The 27,581-nt window shown below is 38.6% G+C and overlaps 1 protein-coding gene and 1 pseudogene across 1 annotated transcript; both read right to left on the bottom strand.

The window, feature by feature from the left end:
- Window positions 1-284: 284 nt before the first annotated feature.
- Znf300 (zinc finger protein 300) lies at window positions 285-26,150 on the bottom strand. The gene is made up of 5 exons (XM_013075742.3): window positions 25,900-26,150; window positions 24,248-24,288; window positions 8,483-8,609; window positions 8,128-8,238; window positions 285-6,823 (listed from the first exon to the last, which is right to left on the bottom strand). The coding sequence occupies exons 2-5, from the start codon at window positions 24,257-24,259 to the stop codon at window positions 5,274-5,276; spliced, it is 1,800 nt and encodes a 599-aa protein (XP_012931196.2). The 5' UTR covers window positions 24,260-24,288; window positions 25,900-26,150; the 3' UTR covers window positions 285-5,273.
- LOC110351121 (WD repeat-containing protein 70 pseudogene) lies at window positions 13,755-17,270 on the bottom strand (annotated as a pseudogene).
- Window positions 26,151-27,581: the final 1,431 nt, after the last annotated feature.

Below are 27,581 nucleotides of genomic sequence, written 5' to 3'. Positions count from 1 at the left end.
AACTGATCACCTGTTGCAGACACCCAGGAAACATTAGGAGGCCTGTGGACTGGGGCTTTGTCTATTCCAGTGGGGATATTGGAGTGAGCTCCCATGGTCCCTAATTCCAGAGACAGGCAGTAGTGTGGATTTTCCTAATGCAGAGGCCATTGAGGCCAGACTGCTAAGTAGCACGAGTGAGAATTGTCTTGCATCTGACCCTCTAACTTTTATCTTTCTACTTTTCACTCATTCTACATCCATGATCTCTCTCTCTCTCTCTCTCTCTCTCTCTCTCTCTCTCTCTCTCTCTCTCTCTCTCTCTCTCTCTCTCTCTTTTGGTACTGGGGATTGAACTCAGGACCTTGTGCTTGCAAGGCAGGCAAGGCACCACTGAGCTAAATCCCCGGCCCTCATGATCTCTTTTTAAGGTTCCAAACAGAAGAAGTCAAAGAAAAACAGGAAAAAGGAGGAAAAGCCCAGAAGCTGACTCTTCTTGACTACTGATTTCTCAGTCTGAGATGGGATTGAGTTGGAGGAGGGGAGATTCAAGATTGACATGGGTCTTCACATTGTTTACTAAGATATCTGATTATCTGAGTTGTCTGGCAGAGGGGATGTTCCCTGAGCATGGGCAAAGAGCCAGCGAGCCTGCATAGTATTTCAACCAGATGTCAGGAGTATCCAGTTTCCCTGGGCAGCACTGATGCAGGGGATGGTAATGAGAAAGAGTCAAGTTTCTGTCCATGTTTCCAAGCAGATTCCTCAACCTGTCACTGTGCCCCGAGTGTCCAGTGGCCAGCTCTTCCTCAGTAAATAAGACTGTGGGAGGATAAGAGCTCTCCATCTGACCGGCATTGACTGGAGGGAGATCCCAGAGCTGGCTTTTCACTGACCTGAGAGCCCTGTTCCATCATCCCAAATATGAACAGTAGCTACTGAAGGCACGTCCATAATGAAGAATCTATGCAAGGTACCTCTCAGTCCCTGAGAACCTATTCTGCTAGCCAACTGGCTTCCTGCCTTCCACTGGATTACTGAGCTATCTGTGAAGGGTGAACTAGTTCAGAGAGACTTTCACACTCTTAACCAGGGAAGGATATGCTTTACCGGAAAGAAGAAAAACACATCTAGTTTCACTTTCTAGGAAAGGAGACTGTAAAGAAAATGTGAGTCTCTTAAATTGCAACACTTTCCCACAGATTCATGCACTATGATTGTGGTGAGGAAGCAATCAGTTGTGAATCTCAGTTTTCCATCCAAGGAGGGACTAGGAGCTCCTTATCTCTGTGTTGGACCTCCTCACTTTGCATATTAATGAGCAGTGATGTTTTCAGGGCTGTTAGAGCCATACTGTGAAAGCTTCTGAGGTGCCCAGTGATCCAAAGAGCCCCTTGCAGTTTGCCTCACAGCAAGGGTCCCTATGTCACTTGCTACCACTGTGAGCCCCACTGTGGCACAATGAGGCAAGTTTCAAGGGTTTTTGCTAGCTCCCATTTCCTGGTTAGTGTGATGACAGTCAATAGTTTCCAAGACAAAAATAAAAAATACATGAGTCAGATTTGACCTTTAGGATCAGAGAAGTTGGAGCCAAATATAGCCTAAGTGAAAGGGAGAAAGATGAGATACTTTTCATGAGGGATTTGTGAGTGAGGGAAGAGATATGAAATTCTTTCCTGAAGGCTAGTCCATGATGGCAGGGCCTGGGGTCAGGGAAGGGCATCCATCTGTTGGGACAAAGTGTCCTAGAAGTGTGCTGATGTCCTGGGGCTTCCCCACAGAGCATTCCCTCTATCTGTGTCTGAGTCATCATCTTATAATTATTCACTTTATCGAGGACTAAGAAGAAGGGAAAAAGTAGGTGTGGGCACTTGAGAAATTCTGAAGAATTTAGTGATTTTTAGTTTCATTACTTTTCTATTCTAGCTGATATTTCTTCAGGGAGACAGGGCACATTGCTCCTTATGCAGCTCACTGGTAGTCAGAACTATAAGGGCATGTCTACTACACATGTAGTTCTCTGGCAGAAGGGAGACAATGGGAGGAATGATCAGGAGTGAGGGTTACTTTCCATATTTTGGAGGCTGGTTCTCTTCCATCTTAGCTCCTGTCAGTCATTGCCTGTTTTGAGCTTTTCTGTCTGCATATTGCTGACTTACCTAGGTATCTGTGGGTGACATTCAAAATATTTATCTAAGAGAGATGGCCTGAGCACTGGCCTACTTCCTACACCCATTTATTCCAGATGCTTGTTAGTATTCAGCATAGAGGATACTGAGAGAAGATGCTCTCTGCCAGCAATAGATCATGGCAAAACATAGCTACCCATATCTGCCTCTACAGGAATTTTAATTTAATAGCCCAAATTCTCATGTTGATCAGAGTGAGATGGAGAGGCAGAGGAGGAAGTGAAGAAAAAGGAGGGAGAAAGGGAGGGAGAAGAAAAGGGAGAGGGAGAGATTGAGATTGTTCATTGGCCAGCCAACTTCTGATTTGAGGTAGGCCCCCTGCTAACATTTCTCTCTGCTTTAGAACTGTCTTTAAATCTAACACAGCTCATTCATTTTCTCTCTCTCTCTTTTTTTGAGACAGGGTCTTGTTATGTAGTTCAGGCTGACCTCAAACTTGTGGTGATCTTCCTGCCTCAGCCTCTTGAGTTCTGAGATTACAGGGATTCACCACAATGCCTGGCACACAGCTCATTTTCAGGGTTCATGAGTAGCCTCAAAAAATAAAGATGGTAAGATGATGATAACTTTTAACAATGTGACAGTGAGCTAGGCAAAAATGTTCACATTTGGCCAATTGAACTGTTTTGGAGGTATGAATGTTGAGTTGATTCCCAGCTAAGAAGAAAGGCGGTATCTTCAGAGTGTATGAAATAAGAAAGTATTTGTTTTCTTATACCCCTGTGCTTTAGATCACACCAGAACATTTACTCACTGGTGTCTCTTTAGTCAGGTGGTTTGGTGGCAGAGATGTACTATGAAGAAAAAAAATCCTGGAGACTTTCATCTGGAATTGATTTTATGAATGGTATGTGATGTTCAGATCTTATTATTTTACCCAGATAACTGACATGCTTTCTTCCCACTACTTTAGACTGTTACCTTTGCCATAATTCAAGTATGTACAGATAATTTTCAGTTTTCAGATTCACTTTTACCCTCAGTCTATTTGACTACCCATTTTTAAATTTTATTGGGATTTTGGCATGAGATGCATTCAATATTGTGGGAAACTAAACGACATAACTTCATTGAGGAATGCTGAGGAATACAACTAATGGTGTGTTCAATACATTGTAAGAGACAATAACACAATATGTTGATAATGAATGATGAACAAAGTAAACTCAGTGTATGTACTGATGAAAATTTAGTATCTGTCATTTGATAACCAACAGCAGGATGATTTATAACAACTGTATTGTTAATTTCACATAAATAGAGCTAAAAACCCACTAGAGGTTCATAGACAGATCTTGGCTACCTGTATGCTATATGGTATTATTACTTTTGTTGTTTAATAATAAAATTAGCTAACTTTCTATTTATAAATGGTCTTGTTCCTTTGGGTTTCATTTTCCTCTCCCTTAACAATAAATAGGGGGAAAACTGACATCCTTAATACTGAGTTCTCACATTGCTGTTAGTTGTGCCTCTACTCTGCAAGGTTTCCTTCCCTGATGACCCCTGAATTTTCACAACAGACTGTTTAGTCAATTAGAAAGAGTTCAGATGAGCTGGAAATGTGAAGGATTCAAGCAGAAATTATGTGCAATATTGCTTTTGCCACAAAGATGCCATCACCCTTGTCAAATGTGCTCCTCCTGAAGGGTATCATCAGCAGAATTGCTTAACTAAAGCTGCTTATAAAGTAATCACTGGGAACACAAGAGTTGGAGGGGAGGAATTTTAGAGATACTGAATTCTGCAATCTATGCAGGTGTAAGGTGCATCATCTCATCTCAAGAGTTTTTTTCTTTAACTGTGCTCAGCTTCCAGGGAAAACAGTTGGAGCTACATGGTAGGGGTCAGAAAGAGCTGAAAACACATTAGGCAGGATCATTATGTACAATCACCACTTTATATATGTAGAAAAACAAAAGCATTAAAAATATCATTTTCTCATAGCAAGAACAAGGCCATCAACGTCAGAGAGTAAAATGGATGAGTCAGGGGTAGGCAATCATAAGGAGTATTCGGAGTGCAAAGCAAGCTCAGATATAGATTTCACACATTAGTCCTAGCACCCTGTTGCATGAGAATAGAAAGATAAAGAACTAATATTAAGTTAATATATGTTCTACATTGTACTTTTATTTACTGATAAGAAGAAATTTTCAGACAAGTGATGTACACTTGCCTGAAGTCACACATCTGTGAGTAGCTGAGTGAGGATTAAAACCCAAGATAATCTGGCTTTAGTAAAACAGTCTCCACATTGTTACTGGTTGGGGAGAGTAAAGGAGGAACCTGGTCAAAATGCATCAATTTCAAGGGCTAGGGTCCTTTCAGAGATGCAGGTCAACTTATATACTTCAGATGGAAAAATATCTATATATCTATATCTCTGTTGAATATGCTTAAGCTACCTTTCCATCTTTGTATAAGAATTTTTTTTTTGGTACCGGGGATCGAACTCAGGACCTTGAGCTTGCAAAGCAGGCGCCAGAACCACTGAGCTAAATCCCTGGCCCTGTATAAGAATTTTACATGCAGTTTCTTATAATACAGTGACAATAATCGGTTTTGTGTTGAATTTTTACTTAAGCTTTCTTCCATGATCTGTACAGTTATACTTATACCAACCAAGCAGATATTGGCAATTTCAACATTTCATTAACATATGATACGGTAAGAAGTATACAAATCAAAAATATTCTGTATGTATGTTTTATTCCATGGATCAATATGTTCAAAACTTTAAAATCTTTACATGTTGTATCAAAAAATTCCACTTATAGCCAGGTATGGTGGCACATGTCTGTAATCCCAGCACTTGGGAAGCTGAGGCAGGAGGAGTTTGAGGCCAGCTTGGACTACATAGTGAGTTCAAGGTCCACCTAAACTGCATAGTGAGACCCTGTCTCAAAATTTTTTTTTTAAAAGTCTACTTACATAATTATTTTCTATTATCTTAGCTGAAAACATCAGGCATTACCACACTAGAAACATTATTTCCCTTGTACAACTTTATAAAGATATTATGCTCATGCTTATCAAGTTAATGTGTTTCTAGTAATTATTAAGGCCTGACCTAAAGCTGAAGGCTTTCCTGTGGTCAGTTCATTATAATTTTATCACTGTATGAATTCTCTGGTGCACAGTGAGTTGTGACTTCTGAATGAAGGTTTTCCCACATACAGCACATTGATAGGGCCTTTCCCCAGTGTGAATTCTCTGGTGTAAAACCAAGTCTGATTTCTGGGAAAAGGCTTTTCCACATTCAGCACATATATAAGGTTTCTCTCCTGTATGAATCCGCTGATGTCCTGGGAGGTGAGACTTCTGAGAGAAGGCTTTCCCACATTCAGTACATACATAAGGTTTTTCTCCAGTGTGAATTCTCTGATGGCCAATGAGATGTGATTTCTGACAAAAGGCTTTGCCACATTCACTGCATTTATAGGGTTTCTCTCCAGTGTGTGTTCTCTGATGTATGATGAGCTGTGACTTACGGGAGAAGGTCTTTCCACAATCAGTGCATTCATAGGGTTTCTCCCCAGTATGAATTAACTGATGTGTGATGAGTTCTGTCTTCCTGCTGAAGGCTTCCTCACACTGAGCACATTTATAGGGTTTTTCACCAGTGTGAATTCTTTTATGTATAATCAGGTGGGACTTCTCACAAAAGGCCTTTCCACATTCAGTACACTGGTATGGCTTTTCTCCAGTATGAGCTCTATGATGTATAATGAGTTGTGATTTCTGGGAGAAGGCCTTTCCACATTCTCTGCATTCATAAGGTTTCTCTCCAGTGTGAATTCTTTGATGTATAATGAGAGGTGATTTCTGAGAGAAGGCTTTCCCACATTCACTACATTCATATGGTTTTTCTCCAGTGTGAACTCTCTGATGTATAATGAGAGATGATTTCTGAGAGAATGCTTTTCCACATTCAGAACAATCATAAGGTTTTTCTCCAGTGTGAGTTCTCTGATGTACAATGAGATGAAACTTCTCACTGAAGGCTTTTCCACATGCACCACAATTATATGGTTTCTTTCCAGTATGAATTCTTTGATGTACAATGAGCTGTGACTTCTTAGCAAAAGCTTTTCCACATGTAATACAGACACAAGTTTTCTCCTTAGTTTCAACATTCTGATACTGAATAAGAGATTGTTTATTGAGGAAAATGTTTTCACATAGATTATCATTACAGGGTATTACTCCACTGTGTAATTTCTCAATATTAGAATTAGATACATGGTGGATAGGTGATTTTGCAGCATCAAAACTCTCATCTAAGTTTTGTTTTGAATTACTTGTATTGCAATTAGGTAGGTCAATATTTGGTTTTATATTCTTTTTGAATGAATCATATTTATGAAGCCTTTCTTTTGGCATATCTGGCTTTATGTATTCTTGCAATATTTTTCCCAATGCATTATATTTATGACTTGATGCTTCAAATACTGTTTTGCTACTGACAAATGTAACTTGCCTGAAAAGTTTGTCTTGGTTTTCCTGACATGTCTGCAGCTGTCCATCACCATGATAGACTTTTAAAATGGGGTAAAATGAACTGTCCTTTGTGACTCCTTTTAGTATCTTATTATAGAATGAAACAGTTCCCAAAATACATGATTGGGAGTTATGAAGGTTATTCTTCCTGTCTAAAAAAAGATACAATAAAAAAGGTATAAGGGACAATTAAGAGTGCAAAAAGAGGAACAAATGGATGATTCAACATAGTATATGAACTAGAAAAATGCATTTTGGAAGACACTGCAGCCTAAAATATGACTGGTAGAATACATAAGGATATTGATGAGAAATTATTCATGTAAAATTTAGACTTAAAGATGGAAGAGTATCTAGGTTCTTACTATTCTAATCTCAGATTATGCTTCTAGGATCTTCTCATTTTCATTGCTTTCTAAATAAAAAATCCTTTACACTTTCTGAATTCCTTTGTCTTATAAACCATTTGCTATATATACTTCACTATTAGCCTGCCACCACTCCAAAGAAAGATCTCTTCTGTACTCAAAACACTTTAAGTAAGCCAGGTGTGGTGGTGTACACCTGTAATCCCAGCACTTGGGAGGCTGAAGCAGGAAAATTGCTGCAAATTTGAGGGCAACCTGAGCTACACAGTGAGTTCAGGGCCAGCCTGAACTACAAAGTGAGACCTTGTCTCAACAAAACAAATCAAAAACAGCAAAAAAACCCCAAAACACTTTAATTCTCCTGTCTATTTTCCTAACAAGTATAACAACAGAAAACTCAAGATCCTTCTATAGATTCAATATCAGATTCACACAAGAATATACACTTAAATTCCACTATTCCTGATAGTACTTTCTATGTGTATCAAGTAAAACTATCAAATCCCAGAAAAGCCATGTCTTTCTAACTCCAAGGTTTTGCTTATATATTTTCTTTTCTATATCATTTTAGCTTTCCTTTGTCTCCAGCAGCCTCACCACAACTTATGTCATTCAAAGCAGGTACAGCTGCATTCTCTGAAAAACACCTTTTCAAATTCTGTTATAACTCTTTAAATTCTGAATTTCTCTCAACTTTTAAAACAGTTATTTGACATTTAATTGTGTACAGTCATGTATCAGGAAATTTTACACTCTAAAATACAACCTATATTTTTGGAAGAATTTTGTCTTCTATTGCCTCTAAAGCTCTTTCACATCATAAAAAGCATATAGTCTATCTGTCTATCTATCATCTATTTAAAGAGCAAATAAATCATAAATACTTCTCCATGGAAAGGGTCACAATTACTTTCAATTAATTATTGAATGTTTACTAAATGCCTACAAAGAGTATTTCTTGAATGCCTACTAAATTCTCAGCACAAGAATAAAGAGTAAGAGATTTAAATAAGGATAAGCCATAAGCTTTAGGCACCAATCAATTAAAAAATCAAACAAACTGATATTTGACTTTCTTTGTCTTTTACCTCTGTGATTTTCATCTGGGTAGGTCCAGTTCGGTATATCTCTCTTCATGATACATGGATCTTTTCCTTGTTCCAACTTGGAGATGACATCTGGTTTGGAAACTGGATAACCTATTACATGGAAATCATGAAGAAACTAGATTAATTATACGAAAGGAAGAAGAGAAGGTGAAGTTTCTGATGGTTTACAATGAAGTTGTGCAGTTAGCATTAAACAAAGTAATGTTCCCCATTTGAGAAGTTATGAAGGTCATAAAAATAAATACATATGTTGCAAAACACTTAAATACAATATCTAATAAAAAAAAGCACTTGACTGGACAACTCCTAAGTTATGCGAGGAAGCTATCCTTACCCATTGAGACCAGGTGACTATAGTTCTCCAGCATCACATCCTTGTACAGGGTCCTCTGAGCAGGGTCCAATTGCTGCCACTCCTCCTGGGTAAAATCCACAGCCACATCCTTGAATGATACTAACCCCTGTAAGAGTGCATTCCTGTTCAGTCTGAAGTGATCATTCTTACCATTTCTACTACAGTACCCAAAATATACCCACACCTAGTTTTGCATTACAGTGTTTTTGAGAAACAATGTTGCATACTGTCTTAAGCAAAAAGAGCTAGACAGATCAAGAAAATGGAAGTGGTAAACCTACCTAGTGTACATGGCAATTTAATAAATTGTTATGTATTATGGTTTAAATCTGGGTATCCCTTCCTCCAGCCTCATGTGTTTGGAAGGTGATTGGATCATGAGGGTGCTATATTCATCAGTGGATTAGTCCACTGATAAGTTTATAACTGACTTGCTTTTAGGAGGTGGGGCCTGGTTAGAGGCAGATCACTGGGGGTGTGACCTGGAAGGCTATGCCTCGCTCCTTGGCTCCTTTGTTTTCTCTCCACTTCCTGGCCACAATGACATGAGCAACTCTTCATCCACCATGGTCTTCTGCCATACTGTTTCTGCCTTGGAGAGAGCCTACCATGGAGTATAACCCTGAGCCAAAATAAATCTATCTTTCTGAAGTCATAGGTGTCAGGTATTGGTTCTCAGTGATGAGCAAAGAGAATAAGACAAAAGATAGCATCTGAAGAATTCAGATGAAGACAGAATATTCAATGAATATTTTTTTAAAAGACTGAACAGTAGTGTCCTTCTTTGTCTCTCTTAATCAATGTTGGTTTGAAATCCACTTGATCTGCAAAGAGGCGAGCTACTCCTGCTTTTTTTTGGTTCCCCTCACATGGAGTATTATTTTCCACCCCTTTAACTTTCAATCTGAGTTTCTTTTTGAATTAAGTGTGTTTCTCGTATGCACCACATTGTTGGATCTTGCTTCTTGACCCATTCTGCCAGTCTATTTCTTTTGATTGGTGAGTTGAGACCATTAACATTGATGGTTATAACTGATACGTATTGACTTATCATTGTCATGACTTTTTCTTTTTGTTGGATTCTCCCACTTTACATATAATTTCTTGTTGTGCACAATGGATTCATTCTGCTGTGCTTCCTGGGGTTGTGATCCTCATTGTCTGTTCTGAGGATATTATCTAAAATTTTTTGGAGTAATGGTTTGGTATTCATGAAGTTCCTGAGATGCTCTTTGTCATGAAAGTATCATATTTCTCCATCAATTTTGAAAGATAATTTTGCAGGGTACATCAATCTTGGTTGGAGTCTGTTTTCCTTTACGGCTTAGAATACATCACTCCAAGCTCTTCTTGCCTTGAGGGTTTGCATTGAGAAGTCTGCTGTGATCCTGATGGGCTTTCCTTTGTACCTGATTTGTTTCCTTTCTGTAACTGCTTGTAGAATTTTTAAAAAAGAGACAAAGAAGGACACTACATCCTTGTAAAGGGAACAATCCAACAGGAAGAGATGACAATCATAAATATCTATGCACCAAATACTAACACACAAATAGTGTGCCCAACTATATAAAACAAATACTAACAGACATGAAAAATCATATACGCACAAATACAATAGTAGTGGGGGACCTCAATACCCCACTGTCACAAATAGATAGATTAACTAGACAAAAAATAAGTAATGAAATACCAGAACTCAATCGAACTCTTGAACAAATGAACTTAACAGATATTTACAGAGTGTTCCACCACACAAAATCAGAATACACATTCTTTTCAGCTGCACACGGGTCGTTCTCCAAAATAGACCACATACTCACACATAGAACGTGTTTAAGTAAGTGCAAAGGAATTGAAGTTATCCCCTGTATATTATCAGACCATAGTGTGATGAAATTGGAGATCAGTAGCAAAATAAACTTCAAAAATTACATAAACACATGGAAATTGAACAACGTACTTCTGAATAACCAAAGGGTCACAGAGGAAATTGAAGAAGAAATCAGACAGTTCCTTCAATTAAATGACAATGACAATACAACATATCGGAATCTATGGGACACGATGAAAGCAGTCTTATGGGGGAAATTAACAGCAGTGAATACACATATTAGGGAAACAGAGCGAGCCCAAATAAACAACCTGATGCTGAACCTCAAGCTTCTAGAAAAAGAAGACCAGAACAAACCAAAGCTCATACAAGGGAGGAAATTATAAAGATACGAGCAGAAATCAATTCAATGGAGACTAAGAGAATGATACAAAAAATTAATGAAGTAAAGAGTTGGTTCTTTGAAAGAATAAACAAAATTGACAAACCCTTAGCCAACCTTATCAGAAAAAGGAAAGAAAAGACCCAAATCCATGGAATTAGGAATGAAAAGGGTGAAATGACAACAGACCCAGCAGAAATCCAAAGAATCGTCAATACCTACTTCCAGAACCTATACACCAATAAGATGGACAACACAAAAGAAATGGACAGATTCCTGGATATGTATGAATTACCAAAGTTGAACAAAGAAGACCTAAAAATTCTAAACAACCCAATATCAACCAATGAAATTGAAAACGTAATTAAAAACTTACCAACTAAGAAAAGCACAGGTCCTGATGGCTTAACTGTTGAATTCTACAAGACATTTAAGGAGGAACTACTGCCACTACTGTTTAAACTCTTCAATGAAATTGAAAGGGAAGCAATACTCCCAAATTCATTCCTGGAAGCAAGAATCACCTCGATCCCCAAAGCAGAGAAAAACCCAACCAATATAGAGGACTATAGGCCAATCTCACTAATGAACATAGATGCAAAAATCCTTAATAAGATACTGGCAAATAGAATGCAGAAGACCATACACCCTGACTAAGTGGGATTCATCCCAGGGATGCAGGGATGGTTCAACATATGCAAATCAATCAATGTAATACACTATATCAATAGAGCCAAGGACAAAAACCATATGATCATCTCAATAGATGCAGAAAAAGCATTTGACAAAATCCAACATGCATTTATGATAAAAAAGCTACAAAAACTGGAATAGATGGTCTCTCCCTTAATCTGATAAAAGCCATCTATGAAAAACCAACAGCCAGTATAATACTAAATGGTCAAAAACTGAAATCCTTCACACTAAAATCAGGAACAAGACAAGGATGTCCACTATCACCACTCTTGTTCAATATAGTTTTGGAAACATTAGCCATGGCAAACAGACAAGAGAAAGAAAAAAACGGAATAAAGATAGGAAATGAAGAAGTCAAATTGTCATTATTTGCAGATGACATGATACTCTATATAGAAGACCCCAAGAACTCCACCAAAAGTCTTCTAGACTTAATAAACAAATTCAGTAGAGTATCTGGATACAAGGTCAAAACACAAAAATCAATAGCTTTCCTCTACACAAACAATAGACTCACTGAGAGAGAAACAGGGCAAACAGTTCCTTTCACAATAGCATCCAAAAAACTGAAATACCTGGGAATCAACCTAACTAAAGAAATCAAGGACCTCTTCTCTGAAAAGTATAGCAGTCTGAAAAGAGAGATTGAAGATGATATAAAAAAATGGAAAGACATCCCTTGCTCCTGGGTAGGAAGGATCAATATAGTCAAAATGGCCATACTTCCAAAACTGCTATATAGATTCAATGCAATTCCAATTGAAATCCCAGCAGCATACTTCACAGACCTGGAGAAAACAATCCAAAAATTCATTTGGAACAAGAAGAGACCCAGAAAAGCAAAAGCAATTCTAGGTAACAGAGACATGGCAGGGGGTATCACAACTATACTTGAAACTATACTGCAAAGCTACTGTGATAAAAACAGCATGGTACTGGCAAAGAAACAGACCTGAGGACCAGTGGAACAGATTAGAAGGTGTAGAAACAACTCCAGACACACTCAGTCATCTCATCTTTGATAAAGGAGCCAAACACCCTCACTGGAAGAAAGATAGCCTCTTTAATAAATGGTGCTGGAAAAATTGGAGTTCAACTTGCCAAGGATTAAAACTAGACCTATATCTCTCACCATGCACTAAACTAAAATCAAAATGGATTAAAGATCTAAATAGTAAAATAGAAATGCTGAATCAGCTGGAACAGAGGTTAGGTAGAGCTCTTGAAGACATTGGTGTAAGAAAAGATTTTATGAAAAAAATCTCAGTTGCCCATGAACTAGCACAAACTATCCACAAGTGGGATCTCTTCTCATTAAAAAGCTTCTGCACAGCAAGAGAAACCACCAGCAGTGTGAAGAGAAAACCCACAATGTGGGAAAAAATCTTCACCTGCTTTTCCTCAGACAAAGGTCTACTATCTTGAATCTATAAAGAACTTAAAAAAAATCAGACCTCCCAAAATTAAAGACTCAATCCAAAAATGGGCATCTGAAATGAACAGATATTTCTCATACAAAGAAGTAGAAATAGCAAATAAACATGTGAAAAAATGTTCAACATCACTGGTCATTCAAGAGATGCAAATGAAAACAGCGCTAAGATTCCACCTCACTCCAGAAAGAATGGCTGCTATCATGAAATCAACCAATAACAAATGCTGGCAAGGCTGTGGGGAAAGAGGATCCCTGCTCCACTGCTGTGGGAGTGTTGACTCATGCAACCACTGTGGAAATCAGTGTGGAGATACCTCAAAGAACTAGGACTGGAAGTCCCATTTGACCCCGCTATTCCCCTGCTGGGTACCTTCCCAAAAGAATTAAAAGAATCATACCACAATGATATATGTGTACCCATGTTCATAGCAGCACAATTTGTAATAGCTAAAATTTGGAAGCAGCCCAAATGCCCACCAACTGGAGACTGGATGAAGAAAATGTGGTTTTTGATAAATGGAGTACTACTCAGCCATAAAAAATGAGAAATTGGAGACATTTATTGCTAAATGGATGCACATAGAGGCGATACTCTTAAGTGAAATAAATAGGACACACATGTGTAAATACCGAATAGTTACTCTAGTGTGAGAAACTTAAATTGTAAGTATGGACTAAAAGGTATAATAGATAATATGAAATAGGAAGAAAAGTGGCAAAGCGGAAGGGGAAGCGGGAGGGGTAGGGGAAAGGAATGAAGGGAATGGAATCCATATGAGAAAATGAAAAAATGGAAACAAAGTGTTTGTAAATAGGGAGGGAGGGAGGGGTTGAAGGGAGGGCAGGGGAAGGGGGAAAAATAAGAACCAAGAGGGATTATGTAAAGGTGTAAATTTCCAACGATGAATGTCATTATACTGTATACCTAAATTGTACCAATAAAATAAAATGTAAAAAAAGTGACTGAACAGCAAAGGAGTAATACTGAAGCAATATGTTTTGGGTTGAAATGAATCTACTAAAATATTCTGTTAAAACCCTAATCCTTAAGTACCTCAAAATGTGACCTTACTTGGAAACAGAGTCACTGCAGATACAACTAGTTATACGAAATCATTAGGGTGGGCCCTACTCCAAATTTGATACTCTTTATATAAATGTATTTTAAAAATTTTATTAGCATTAAGCGGGGGCACTGCTCCATGTCCCTCCTTCTCATGCAAACAGCTCTCAAATGAGATTCTTCCAATTTTATGTTGTTTTCCATTCTGGTTCATTCTTTGATCCTTCATCATCAGATGCAACTTGGGCGGTTTTGGGCTGAGTCTTGGAATATGCTGGAGAAACCCAGTATAGGCTGTCTTCCGCTGCTTTGGCATGAGGCAAAATGGTTTCCCAGTAGCTACTGTTGTTGTCTGTGTTATCCAAAGCAATGTTCTTCTCAATGTAGGATGGTAGAGTGCCCCCATAGGTTCCAACTCTGCCACTGAGACCTGGGCCTGCTACAGGAGGTTCAGGTTTGTGGGACTTGAGGGGATCCAGTTTGTCCTTCTCCAGCTGTATCCTCATACTCTGTTGGCGGGGCTCATGGAACATAGGCAAGGCATGAGGGTTGATAATGTAGTCTTGGGTCAGAGTCTCAGCTTGTTTCACCTTCCAATGGGTTTTAACCATGCATAATTTTGCTCTCCTCTGACTCTTGTTGGGGTCATAGGAGACTTTAGTCAACCCATTTGCAGTTCCAACCACAATCTGGTTCAGCTTTGGATGCCACAGGCAGTGGACAACACTCACATCTGAAATGTCTATTCCATACACCCTTTGGAAAGTTCTATGTTCAAAGAAAACAAGTTTGCTATTACCACATCCTCTCTTTACAGAGGTGCCAGTGACTACAAGTTTATCATCTGGACAGAAACAGCAGTCATTGGGAACATGGTGTGAAGACCTGAGGCTGAAAAAAGTGACTTATTAAATTGTCAGATGTCCCATAATTTTAATGTGTCATCACCTCCACAGGAGGCAAGGACTTTACCATCATAGGAAAAAGCCACATAAGAAGTGTCTGTGCCTGGATCATGAGCCTGTATATAGTGAAATTTAGGATGAACAGTCAAATTTTGATCCCAGATCTGTATGTTTCCATTCTGGCAGGCAGCTGCTATGAGGTTTCCATCTCTGCTATATGTGCATGTAATGGGTATGACTTTTTTACTCTGCATTATCTTTAAACACACTTTTTTTTGTTTCTTCAGATTTTCAACCTCCTATATTCTCACAGTTGCATCATTGGAGCAAGTCATAAATTTTCCCTTCATTTTGGGATGCCATGTGGCAGTGTGAAGCACTGCTGTGTGACTCTTGGTACTGGCCATGTCTACAATATACTGATCTTCCTTTATATATTCCATTACTTCAAAACCATCTTTGTCAATCACCTTGGCCTGTGAACTTCCAGATACAACAAGAATCATATCTCCCATGTTATTGTACTGTAATGACTTGATCTGATGGCACTCACAGTGCTGCAGGGATGGAAAAGCCTTAAAAGATGCATCCATTTCAGCAAAATCCCAAAACTTAACATGACAGTCATATCCTCCAGTCACCAAATGGGCACCTGAGGGATCTTGACCCAGAGCAGACACTGTTTTAGTGCCATGCTTCAACGTTATCTCATGTGAGTCAGGAATCTTTTGGACAGGATTTTCTTCTTCTCCTTTATCATCATCATCATCTCCTTCTTCAGAAAGAGGTCAAGGTAAAGGATCAGGATGTCTTTCTCCAGATTCACAGGTTCTCCTACCATTTTAGGGGGTAAAGGAGGGCCAATTAACTCATCATCAGAAGAATCAGAACTGTCTTCACTTTCACTGCTGCTTGTATCTCTGGATGATGATTTTGAGCAATCTGACCACATTTGAGTCTGATGGTGTTGGTTCCATATCTTCATTTTGTCTTGTTTCCCTTTGTTCATTTCTTCTTTTTCTCTTGCCTTCAGTGTTTTACAACTTCTTTCTACAGCTGATCTTCGAGTTTGCTCAAACATTGTTTCCAAGTCAAGAGCTTTTTTTCTGAACCCCGTGAAGCCCATGGTCACTGGCAGCTGTGGGTCCGGTCCCTGTCACTTCACTGGGCTCGGATGGCTCCATAGCTGTCCTCACAGCAAGACACCCAACAGCTACAGCCCACAACACTAGCGCATTCTCCCTGGTAAACCAAGAGGAAGTCAAGTTTGATACTCTTAACAAAAGGGAAAATTTGAATACAGAGACAGACAAGCACTGGGGAAAGATAATGCAAAGAAATAAGGAAGATGGCCATCAATATGCCAAGGAATGAAGCTTGGAACAGATCCTTCTTGAACAATTCTCAGGAGAACTAACTTTGAAGATGCCTTGATTTTGGACTTTAAGGCTCCAGAACTGTGAGACAATAAATGGCAGTTATTTAAGGCACTCAGTGTAGTACTTTGCTATGGTAGCCATAGCAAACTGTGGCTAATATACCTCATCTTACATCCTTGAAAAACAGAACAAACACATTCTCATGCAAACAAAATTTAAACTTTAAAAAGGTTCCAGAAGGGCTAGGGATTTAGCTCAGTGGTGGTGCTGCCTGCCTTGCAAGTACAAGGTCCCGAGTTCGATCTCTGAAGCAAAAAAAAAAAAAAAGAAAAAAGGAAAAGAAAAAGTTCCAGAGACAATAAAAATAACAGAAATATTGAAAAGGAAAATTTTTATTCATAATTATAGAGCTGAGAAGGCCAACATTAAAAAAAAAGAAAAACTACATTTAGAAAATCACACACACACACAACACACAAAATAGAAAATCACAGAGTTTTTGAAGATAATTAACCAAAATCTCCTCATTTTGGCAGAAAAAGATCTTCACTTCCTCCAAACTTAACAGCTCTCTTATGCACAACAGCTAGCAATATAATGAAATACACAAATTGCAATAGCAACAAAATGTAACAAAGCCCAAATAATAGCCTCAAAAAGAAATGTACAGGAAATATTCATGAAGAAAATCTAAACAGGGAAGTTGGGAACAAAATAAAATATTTGGTTAAGGACACAGGTAGCCAATGTCTCTGGAGGGATACTGTTTACTTGAATCAATGTCATCATTATTTTCATAATCGTGATCTTGTTGCAGAAAATAATCAAATAGCAGAATGATTTGTTATTTTAAGCTACTAGTTAGCTTATTTTAAGTTACTTTTCAGTATTTTCCTCAATATTCCATTATTATTAGCACTGCTTTCAGAATGAAAACAAATTAAATGTTTCAATATTTCCACATTTAAGAGCCTCTATTGTTTCTCTCCTCGCACAGTCTTATCTCAATCACTTTAATTTTAAATTTTCTCTCATGCTATATCCAGTACCATATGTATACTTTTAAGCTGCCAAGCATTCAGTTTAACCATGACAACATTATTAATATTCCTATTTTACATACCAGAAAACTGAGGACTACAGTGATTAAGTAACTATTTGCCAAAGGTTATATGCTGATGATGTGACTGATTAACTTTCAGATTTACAAGCTCTACTGTGACTTGCTAGCCTGCTTCTTAACTACTGTACTGCAAACTGCCTCCTGGACATTACAAGCATGATCTTTCATATTTTATCACCTTAATACTCCACCCTTAGTCAATCTCTCCATGAAGCAATCTCCACTTCAGTTTTTCTCAAATTCTTAGCCTTCCTAAAATCACCTTGCACTTTCTACTTCTACAAAAGCTCCTTCCATCTTCAGCACACTTCCTTTATGACCCAAAGTTCAATAATTGAACTTACAAAGCTGGTTGCTCCTCTATCTCTGTGATAACAGCACATTGCTCCTGTCTGTAATAGAGCTTTTTTTGGATTTCCATACCTCTTTATCTCATTTTTCTCTGCAGTATCCTCAGGAAAGGAATCTTCTTGAGACAGTCAACAGCTAGCTAATACATATGACATGATTTTGGTACTTAAGAAATGTTTGCTAAAATTAAATGAATGAAAATTGCAGAAATTAAAATAAGTGAAAACTTCTGTTTAGTTAAAAATAGTTTTTGTAAATTAGCCAATTACATTCCTTTGATCTGAAGAGTAATAGCACGAGAAAGATAATAAATGTGGAATATAAAGGAAACACATTCAGATGGAAAATTAATGTTATTTTAACATTTGCTTTATTAATGATACTCAAATACTTCAATATACTAAGTAAGTATAAATTTTGTTAATTTTGAGAAAAATGTAGTGCATAATCAGTGGGAATTGGTTATTTGCAAACAATTTCTATAGCATGGGAGACTTAGAGAATGGAAATGCCATTTGAAGATAGAAGAATTGAAGAGGGGTAGGTGTTAGAGGTAAAAAGGAAGGTTGTGTGAAAAATGATGACTTTTCTTCTGGATGGTACAGAAAAAATAAAAAGCCTTCTTCTTAAGCAATAAACATTTAATTAGCCAATGAGCTGTGCTAGCTGAATCTACTGGACAAACAAACAAACAAGCCATTCTCATTCTCTAATGGCTTGTGTTTAGATTCACTCCAAAGCCCCATGTGGTCATAGGTGGAGCTTTTTCACAGGTAGCTGGATTTATTGTGTGATGCTAGGATTGATTTATGATGCAATGCTAAGATTAAGAGTGCTAGGATTAAGGATGTGAGTGCTACCTGCTCTAAGGGCAGGTAGCCTGGATACAAGATAAGGGATAGAAAGAGGCTTGCTCCTAGTTTTTGTCACTGGTTGCTTGGACTTGGAGCTTGGACACTTTTGCTGCCTTTTGCTTGCCATGAACTGTTTCTCCTTTGTCATGCCTCTCTGCTATGCCACCCTGCCTTGGACCCAGCCAATTATGGACTAAAAGCTCCACATATTGTGAGCCAAAATAAACCTTTCCCCCTTCAAATTTGAGTGTTAGTATTTTGTCTTAGCAATCAAAAAGTAAGATGGAATTTGGTACCAGAGAAGTGGGGTCTTTGCTATAACATTATCTGGCCATGTGGTTTAGGATCCTTTGGAACTGGCTTGTGAGAAGAGTTTAGAAAGGTTTGGAGATGCTGGTTGAACAAGCAGACCTAGAATGTCTTAAACTGTACTTGATGAGAAATTCTGGTTAGAGCTTCAAATACCAGAATGCTGAAAGAAATGCTGTTGGTAAAGATCAGGCTCAGGAAGTTTCTGCTGGGAAAAAGGACTGCATTCAGTGTTGGACTCCAGATAATGCATGTTATGCCTCAGCAGAAAGTTTGTCTATATTTTGCTCAAGTCCAGAGACTTTGAGACTGAGATTAAGGGCAGTGAACTAATTAATCTTGCAGAAGAAATTTCAAGGTAGTCTAATGTTGAGGCTGTGGCACGGCTATCATTGGGGGCTTTTAGCCAGAACTATACTGAGAATCAAGAACAAAGAGCCCAGCAGAATGATTTAAAACATTTTGAGTTTGGCCAAAAAAGAAGCTCCAGTAAAGTTGCAGTCTGCAAAGATGGGACAAAGGAGAAATTGTGCACTGAAAAGACTAGCAAGAAAAAGCCAAGTATTTCAGAAGAAAACAATAGAAAAGATGGCCTGAGGACATCATAAGACCCAGCAGGACTCCACTCTTTGTGGCCTCAAAAATGCAAAAGTGAAAGATTTTGCTTTAGAAGAGAGCCCCGGAGAACCATGTTCTAGAATGGCAGTGGAAGTTGTTCCTTGGGATTTGGTTCATAGGCACTGGACCCTTACAGCCAAGAGAGAAGGAAGTCTGGCTACTGCTCCAGCTAGTGGCTGACCCTGGCATCTTCCACTGGGGGCTGGTTTTAGGGTGCATGCAGAATGCAAGAGCTGTGGAGTCAGGAAGGCTTCCACCCAGATTTCAGAAGAAGGCCTTGAAGGCCAGGCAGTGTTTCCCTGAGAAGGCAGTGTGTGAAGGTAGGAGTGTGAAACCAAAGGTGCAGTGGAGATGCTTCTCCAGATGGTCAGAGAAGCGAGGAATGTGGATTATCTGAGAAAAAATGCAAGGAGGGAGCAGAACCAGCAGAAGCTATGGGAACTACAACCATCTGTAGTGCCGTAGAGTTGGACCTACCCAAGCCCTTTGAAGTACACACTTTGCCACAGATTGTCTTGGACACTGGCCATGGAACTACAGGATTTAATGTTTCCCCTGCTGGGTTTTAGACTTGCTTTGGTCCCATACACTTGCATCCCCCTATTTGTATCTTTTGGAGTAGAAATGTTTATCTTGTGTCATTGTAGGTTGGAAGGGTTTAACTTTCTTTTCATTTGTACAGGGGGTTGCAGATAAAGAATTTGCCTTAAATCTCAGAGTAGTCTTTGGACTTGAACTTTTCAGCAATGCTGAAACTGTTAGGACTAGGAGTTACATAAAAAGATTACTTCTAATGACATATATTTATCCTAATATGTCACTCAAAATATCATTTCAATATGTACTCTACTAGTGAGTTTTAAAAACAACATTTTCAAATTCCAATACATCACAGTCAAAGCATATTTTAATTCAGACTAACCAAATTTAAGTGCTCAATAACCACATATTGCTGTTGGCCACTATATTGAAGAACACAGCTCTAAAGATATTAACAGCCAAGAGAAAAATCCATCTTTTCTCAATAGAACTCAGTTGTTAAATTCTGTAAAATATACAAAAAGACTCCTAATATGAAAGCAAATTTCAAGATTTGAGAATGATGATGATGTAATAAGAGCTAATGCATTCAGTAAAAGCCATGTTCTAGTTACAGGGTTAGGCATGCTTTTCTATTTTTTTTGTGGTACCAGTGATCCAACTCAGGACCTTCCACTTGCAAGGCAGGCAGGAGTACCACTGAGCTAAATCCCACACCCAGGCATGCTTTTTCTACTCCTCAAATTTTCACAAAAATGTTAGGAAGATTATAGTCACTATTTGGTTTTTTTTCTTTTTTTTGGGGGGGGGTACCAGGGATTGAACTTGGGTCCTTGTGTTTGCAGGGCAGGTGGCAGAACTACTGAGCTAAATCCCTGGCCCTATAGTCACTATTTTTACATATGAGAAACAACCTGAGGCAGCCAGGATACAAGGAAATATTTTACATCTGATAAAATAATAAAGAAGAATTCAATGCATTACATGAGAAGATAAATGAAATGTACACAAAAACCTTTATAGTGGACAGCAAGTTAAAAATCAGGTTGCAGAACAAAATATTTATTATAATACTATTTTCCAAAAGAAAAATAGGAGAAAATAGACATTTTCTGTTTGCACTTTCACATATACATAGTTAATTGCAGTTATACCAAAAAAGATTGGGAAGGTTCAAAACAAATAATTAACACTGATTATCACAGGAGGAGTTTAAATTGAAAGGTTTGTAGTTTCAAATTATATACCATCCAGGTACTGGCAAAGAAACAGACCCGAGGATCAGTGGAACAGATTAGAAGATGCAGAAACAACATCAGATATACTCAGTCAACTCATCTTTGACAAAGGAGCCAACCACTTTCATTGGAGGAAAGATAGCCTATTTAAAAAATGGTGTTGGAAAAACTGGATTTCAACCTGCCAAAGAGTAAAACTAGATGATACCTCTCACCATGCACTAAACTAAGATGGAAGTGGATTAAAGATCTAAATATCAAGACAGAACCACTAAACTTGCTGGAAGATAAGTTAGGTAGAACTCTTGAAGACATTGGCATAGGAAAGGACTTCATGAACAAAACCTCAGTAGCACAGGAACTAGCACAAAGAATCAACAACTGAGATCTCATCTTATTAAAAAGCTTCTGCACTGCAAGAGAAACCACCAATAGAGCTAAGAGACAATGTACAATGTGCAAAAAAATTTTTAGCAACTGTACCTCAAAGGTCTACTATCTAGAATATATAAAGAATTGAAAAAAATCAGACCCCCCCCCGCCAAATTCAAAGGCCCACTTAAAAACTGGGCATCTGAAATGAATAGACATTTCTCAGACAAAGAAGTAAAAGCAGCAAATAAATACATGAAAAAATGTTCAACATCAATGGTCATTCGAGAGATGCAGATGAAAACAACACTGAGATTCCACCTCACCCCAGAAAGAATGGCTGTTATCAAGAAATCAACCAATAGCAAATGCTGGTGGGGGTGTGGAGAGAAAGGAACCCTTCTCCATTGTTGGTGGGAGTGTAGACTGGTGCAACCACTATGGAAATCAGTATGGAGATACCTCAAAGAACTACAACTAGAGGTCCCATTTGACCCAGCTATTCCCCTGCTGGGTATCTTCCCCAAAGAATTAAAAGAATTATACCACAGTGATATATGTGCACCCACGTTTATAGCAGCACAGTTTGTAACAGCTAAAGCTTGGAAACAGCCCAAGTACCCATCAACTGGAAACTGGATAAAGATGTGGGTTTTTTTTTTTTTATAAAATGGAGTACTACTCAGCCATAAAGAACGAGAAACTAGAGTCATTTTTAGCTAAATGGATGCATATTGAGGCCATACTCTTAAGTGAAATAAATAGGACACACCTGTGTAAATACCAAATAGTTTCTCTACTGTGAGAAACTGAGAGTGTAAATAAGGATAAAAAGGATTAATAATGAATAATTTATACTTTGATATAGGAAAAGGTCCAAAGGTGTAGGGGTGGTGGGAAGGAAAGGGGAAAGGAAAGAAGGGAAAGGAAAAATTATGAGAAAAGAAAAAAAGAAGGAAACGAAGTCTATGTAAATAGGGAAGGATGGAGGGGGTGAAGGGCACACAGGGAATGGGGAAAAAAAATAAGAACCAAGATACATCATGTACAGGTACAAGCACCCAATGATAAATGTAAATGTATTGTACAACTGAACTGTACCAATAAAAGAATTTAAGGAAAAATATTTATACCATACATATAATGAATGCTGTCACAGAGAAAATAAAACTAATGCAGACTTTTAAAAGTGGAAGAGTTTTGAAAAGTAATCCTACAAATTTGGAAGCACAGCAAAGGATGGAGCATCAGGGAACTTTACCCTCCAAACCTTTACCAGATAAATATAATTCAATAATTGTTTTTTGAGAGAAAAATGTATTCTGGAGCAGCATTCAAAAACGTGTCTATCCTATACTATCTAGATTTCATCTCTGGATAAAAGTAGACTGTAGAGCTGGGCATACAGCTCAGCGGTGCAGAGCCTGCCTGGCAAGCTCAAGGCCCCGAGTTTGATTCTTGGTAACAACAACAACAAAAAAGTAGACTGTACTGGGTTTCCTCCTCTAAGGCATGGATCAACAAACCTTTTAGGAAAAGTATATATTTCTAGCATTGCAAAGCCACATGGTTCTGGTGTAATACTTAACTCTGCTACAATAACTCAAAAACAGCCACTGACAGTATGTGAACAAACAGCTTGGCTGTGCCTCAACATTGCAAAGACAGCTGGAGAACTGGATTTGGCCCACTGGTAATAGTTTGCCAATCCTTGCTCCAAAAATTTTGACTAAGACATTGATATTTTCTTTAAAAAGATAATTTTAAGACACAGTTACTGTTGGGAGCAATGCTACATAATTTTATGGAAAAATCATTTGGTTAGCCTAATTCTCTTGCCCACAACCCAGCTATGGCATTCCGAGACATAATTCCATTTTGGCCTCCAATCACAACTGAGACCTCAGTGATCCAGTGATGCTGTGTTTCTCCAGGACAAGATTACACCAGTTGAAGACATCCTGAGAGGAACAAAATCTTCATCTACTCAGTTCCTCATTGTTCTTGGATTGTTACGTTTTGTTTACGCAGATGTACTGAACTCTCTGCAAGTCATTTGTTACATTTGCTTCTCTGGATGTACTGAATAAAAGGTGCGGTAAGCTGGGGGCTTGCGTCTTTGCCGCCCAGAGCAGCACTGATCAGAGACAAAGCTCAGCTTTTTAGTCTCATTTTTCTACCTTTACTGTAATTCGCCTTGTGCTGCCTTGGCTCGCAGAAGACTAGGACTTACTGCAGAGGTTCTAGTAATGTCCCCTTTCCCTGTTCCCTACAAGTTACAAGGCAACTACTGCTGCATTTAGTAAAGGAATGTTTGAACACTATGTACTCTATGACCTAGTGAAAGACTCAAAAAGAAATTTTTCTTTTTAGTCTTACATGGCAAGAAACATTTTCTTCCCATGCGAAATTTGTCTCCTTGGGTTTAAGGATATAGCTGTCAATGTCTGTAAGAAAGGACATGAAAATTGATGCAAGAATTTATAAAAATGGTTTCAAGCCAGATTTTCTACATATTACTCAGCAACTCTTTCTAAGTCTTGATTTTTATTCTTACTACATTTTCCATAATCCAAATTTTAGCTACCTATACTTTACATTTGACTGTATAGAAAACAAAGGAGGTTAATTTTTAAAAAGCAACTCACCTGGGACTTCATTTTCTATACTCTTCCAAAAGGGCAGATGCCTGAAAATGCAAAACTGGTGATCAGAATCAGGTTTTCTCAGCCCAAACCCATTCTGCGGCTTCCACATTCTAGAAACAATGACCATCAGAAGTCAAGTGGGTAATGACCACTCTGAGGGAGAAGGTTGTTTGAGCCTTAGGGAAACATCAGCAAGCACCATTTGAAGAAGGTACTGACCAACAAATTTTCCTCCTTCTTTGTTAAAACAGGATTACTGATGATTACTTACTTAAAGAACATGGGCAAGTGTTTTTTAATTGATGTAGAGATACATTTCCAGTAAATTTACTAATGACTTATTGCTCCTTCTGGGAACCAGCAATTCTATTGTAGAACATTATCACAAGACAATAATCATGGATAAATTCATAAAGATTTAACTGCAGATGGAGTTTTCTGGTAATAAGAATGGGAATGACTAAATGAAAACCTGTAGAATCTATTCCCCTAGTCCCCAGAAAGAACCAGCAGCTCAAATTCCAATAACCTCGCAAGAACTCTCATATTTTCCCTACCTTAGCAAAGTTTTCTGTCAAATCAATATTGTCTAAAGTGTTAATTTTAAGATTTTTTGTTCAAATTTTTATTGTTGATTTTCTTTTTTCTTTTTTTTGGTACCAGGGATCGAACTCAGGTCCTTGAGCTTGTGAGGCAGGCGGCGGAACCACTGAGCTAAATCCCAGGCCCCTTATTGCTGATTTTCAATAATGCAGTTGGCTGCATATAAAAATGATAAGTTGGAATCACCCATAAAAGGGAATATACCATGATACAGGAAAGCAAGAACCTGGTAAATATTTCTTATTTTCAGAAGGAATCATGAGGAGAAGGTTGAATTGGTTCAGAGGAAGTGGGGGCTCCTGTGACAGGGAGACTAATGATTAATATTTTATATTTCCAGGACTTATCAAAATAGATCTGGAAGGAAAAAATTAAAAGAAAGTTATATTAATGTTCATACACCCAGTACACGCTCAGTAAACATTTCTTGTGTAAAATATAAAACAATTTCAATGAAAGTAGAGAACTAAAATCAACTTTTCACAATAATCCTATCCCCTTTGATTTGTTTGGTCTTGTTTTAAAATGATCACTATGCGGGGGGCACTAGGCTAAGGGGGCAATGGTAGGCTGACAAAAGATGTGAAGAGGGATGTGACCTTTTAAGTACTCAAAAGTTGCCTATGACCTGCAAAACTTAATATAAGTTAAAGCCTTCCTCAGAAAATTGGGAATGACCACCATGATGCTCTGACCACAAAAGCGCACCTCCAAATGTTGGAACCTTTGGGCTTGGCAGTCACGTAACCCATACAGATGCTCTCATCATGTAGTCCATAGTGCCTGACCACTAGTCACTAAATCACTGTACTCAGTTACGCCTAACAGGTAGTTCACCTGGTACACGCCATCCCTGATCCCACAAATACCCCATCACCTCATCATCCCCTAATTGTTTATCAAACAGCTCACTCCATCCTTGATTCCCAAATAAGCCTAATACTAATTCCACATCCCTTAATTGTGACCAAAATCTCCTATCACATACCCTCACTGACCCCTCTCCTCCAATACCAAACCCACCGACTCACTCACTACTGCACATGTACCTTTTCTGACCATCAGCTCGAGTATCAGGCCCTGAGACGCCCATCACAGCTTAAAGGTGATGGCTGTCACATCGTTATGTCCATAGCGGTGAGATCTCTCCCACTTCCTATAGGTGAGCTCGCGCTGGGCTCGGAGCCTGCGCTATTCCGTACTGGGCGCTTTGTTCAAGAGGCAATATGGCTGCTCCTAGGAACCTTTCAAAGGGAGCAGCCATCTTGAGGCCGGTCAATTCCGTACAAGCGGCGTGGCTATGCCAGATGACAGGGACTATGGCGTCAGACTGTAAACTGAGAACTTTTTTTTTTTTAAACTGCGAACTTTTAAAGAGAGGTTTTGTGGACAAGTAGTTGGAGTGATACCGTTGTTTACGGCAAGAATACTTTGGTGAGAGAGGAGACATTTGGAATGGTAAACTATTTTTGTCAGCGATTCAACGCAAACGTGTTCGTCAGTGGTGCAGTCCTCTCTTGGGAGATTCCACGGCTGGGGCCAAAATCTGGGGATGAGAAGGGATAAGTGACAATAACCATCTGTAGTTATGGTAACACCAATGCAACTGAAACAATCAAACAATGAAAAGGAGTTCTAGGGGAAATTGTAACTGCGGGAATACATTTTAGGGGCAGACGGAAGTGAACAGAAGAGGAAACTAGACTCAGGAAGAGGGGAACTGAGGAATGGAGAGGCCTGGTGAGAAGCAGAGGAAGAGGAAACCTGGAGGTGCAGGCGCGAGGGGAGACTGGGTCCTCAAGGGCAGAAATGAGGGACAAGCTGAGGAGGGAATCAGAGACAGGCCGCGGAGACTCAGACACTGAAATAGAAAAGAGAGACTTCAAAATGAAGAAAGAACATGAAAAGAAAGACTGCGGAAGAGTTTAAAGAATTTTTAAAAAACCGACAAGATTTAAAAGAACTTAAAAAATGCTGCCGAAAGTGAGTACTAAAATTGTTACCTTAAATATAACACCTTACATCTAATTTTTATACCTTTTAAAAAATTCACGTTAAACTGATATTTCATATGTGTAAATGGATACAATTTTGAATCATAGTTTTTCACATAGGCCGTGATTTTTGGCATATAATTAAATAAGCGGGGAGTTTTACATTTAGCAATTTTATTTCTGATGTCAAATCTGAACCTAGCAAAGGAGAGTCTTTCCTTCAGAAAGACTGTTGCGGCGATGGGCATGTAGCACAGTGGTTAGACTGCTTAAACTTGGAGGTGAGTTCAAGTGTAGAGGTCTGTTGGGAGCACAGGAGAAGCCTGACTAAAGGTTGGTGAAGACAAAGCAGAGGGTAAGAAATGGCTCTCACAAAAGTGGGTCGTTAAAGTGAGGCCGTGTGCTTGGTCCCCTTCTGACTGTGGATACTTCCCTTTCGGCTTCTCTGCAGTGTTGTGATGCTGCCACATGCTGTTGCCATGCTGTTTAGACCTTCCAAATAAGCCATAGTTACTAGCCAAATAACCTCTATTTTTAATAAAGTATCCAGGCTCAGTATTTTGTTATAGCAATACAACAAAGACTAAGACAGCTTTTCACCTAGGAAGAATACAGTGTTGCCCTTTTTGGTTACATTGTCGTAAGCACATGCCAATCAATACATATTGATGTGGGCTGGGGATTTAGCTCAGTGGTTCTGCCGCCTGCCTCGCAAGTGCAAAGTCCCGAGTTCGATC

Source organism: Heterocephalus glaber, unplaced genomic scaffold (genome assembly GCF_053883595.1).
Source record: "Heterocephalus glaber isolate CG9 unplaced genomic scaffold, H.glaber_assembly_v1.0 deba00001463, whole genome shotgun sequence".
Classification (NCBI taxonomy): domain Eukaryota; kingdom Metazoa; phylum Chordata; class Mammalia; order Rodentia; family Bathyergidae; genus Heterocephalus; species Heterocephalus glaber.
This window is presented reverse-complemented; position numbering and strand designations above follow the sequence as displayed.

Excerpts from the sequence above, each read along its gene's own strand:
- Znf300 (XM_013075742.3), bottom strand. Across the intron at positions 8,239-8,482 it reads TAGTCACCTGGTCTCAATGG|GTTATCCAGTTTCCAAACCA; the intron begins GTAAGGATAGCT and ends TCCATGTAATAG. Across the intron at positions 6,824-8,127 it reads CCCAGATGAAAATCACAGAG|ACAGGAAGAATAACCTTCAT; the intron begins GTAAAAGACAAA and ends ATCTTTTTTTAG.